We start from the raw sequence: 1,068 nt of genomic DNA on the forward strand, positions 1-1,068 counted from the left end.
GGGGAGGTGGGAGGGGTGTCTGCCTCATCTCGCTCCCTAACCCCACCCTCCTCCCACTTCCCTCCTCCCTTCTCTGCAGCGAGCCAGCCACCAACCCCACGCACCTACGGAAGGCAATGCGGGCGGGGAGGAGGGCAGTCTCGCCCCGCACCTCTTCCAATGATACCTTACTGTTACTTTCGCGGTGGCTATGCACCCATTTTTATTTTTCATGCCATACTACTCCACTCTACAGAAGGCTGCAATAACGGACAACTTGCCAACCCTTAAAACACGCGCGTCTGAGCTATGTTACCAAACATTTTCTCCCCAAATAAGCCCTCGTTGTCTTCTCTCCTTCGGTATGAAAAATTGTGCGCGTCTCTGACATGGATCGATCACTGCGGGCAAGGTTAGGTTGCTGCAGACATCGCGATCCAGGGTGTGGTCACGGGGGCAGCGAGGGGCGCCAAGGGAGCCCACAGAGTCCAGGATTCGTGAAGCTAACAGAGACCCCTTACCTGCAGCAACTGTCCCCAGGTACCCGCTTCCCTGACAACGCACCCACCGGTTTCCACCCCCACGATAACCCAGGCTGGTTCGCCCGCTATGCCGCGCGTTCATGTGCCCGAAAAAAAAAGGCGGAAGATAGCTTTTACCTCTTTCCGAGGCGGGAACCTCGCGGCAAATTCACTCCTTGCCGGGGTGGGCTTTGGCCGCGGTCACAGCGGCGGCAAGTAATTGCGTAACCAAGCTCCGAGCTGCAGCTGGCAACCAGTGCGCTCGGAAGCTCGGGGCGAAATGCTCCAACGGGGGGACTGAGGCTGGTTAGCCAGAGCCAGGGGGCGCAGACTGGGAGACTCCACTTGCATGGCTCACGGAGGGGGGATTGGGCTATGAGGGGCTGACCGAGCCCAGACGCACCCCCCACGCAGTCCCCCCGGCGTCCCCCACACGGGTACCCACAGCCCGGACGGGGGCGGGGGTGGGAGGCGGTCCTGAGTTCACAGGTGCCCGCCCATTGAGGGGGCTCTGCTTACAGCGCTGGCGATGCAGGCATTTCTCACCTACTGCATTCCTCACCACTTC

The 1,068-nt window shown here is 60.6% G+C and overlaps 1 protein-coding gene across 1 annotated transcript in view; it reads right to left on the bottom strand.

Moving 5' to 3' along the window:
- Positions 1–603, bottom strand: part of DIRAS3 (DIRAS family GTPase 3) — a 1,832-nt gene extending 1,229 nt beyond the window's left edge. Inside the window, exon 1 of the mRNA XM_024734561.1 lies at positions 501–603. Coding sequence (XP_024590329.1) covers positions 501–603 — 103 coding nt within the window. The remainder of the gene's footprint in view (positions 1–500) is intronic.
- Positions 604–1,068: the final 465 nt, after the last annotated feature.

The sequence above is a fragment of the Neophocaena asiaeorientalis genome, unplaced genomic scaffold, assembly GCF_003031525.2.
Source record: "Neophocaena asiaeorientalis asiaeorientalis breed wild unplaced genomic scaffold, Neophocaena_asiaeorientalis_V1.1 scaffold15, whole genome shotgun sequence".
In the NCBI taxonomy this organism is placed as follows: Eukaryota; Metazoa; Chordata; class Mammalia; order Artiodactyla; family Phocoenidae; genus Neophocaena; species Neophocaena asiaeorientalis.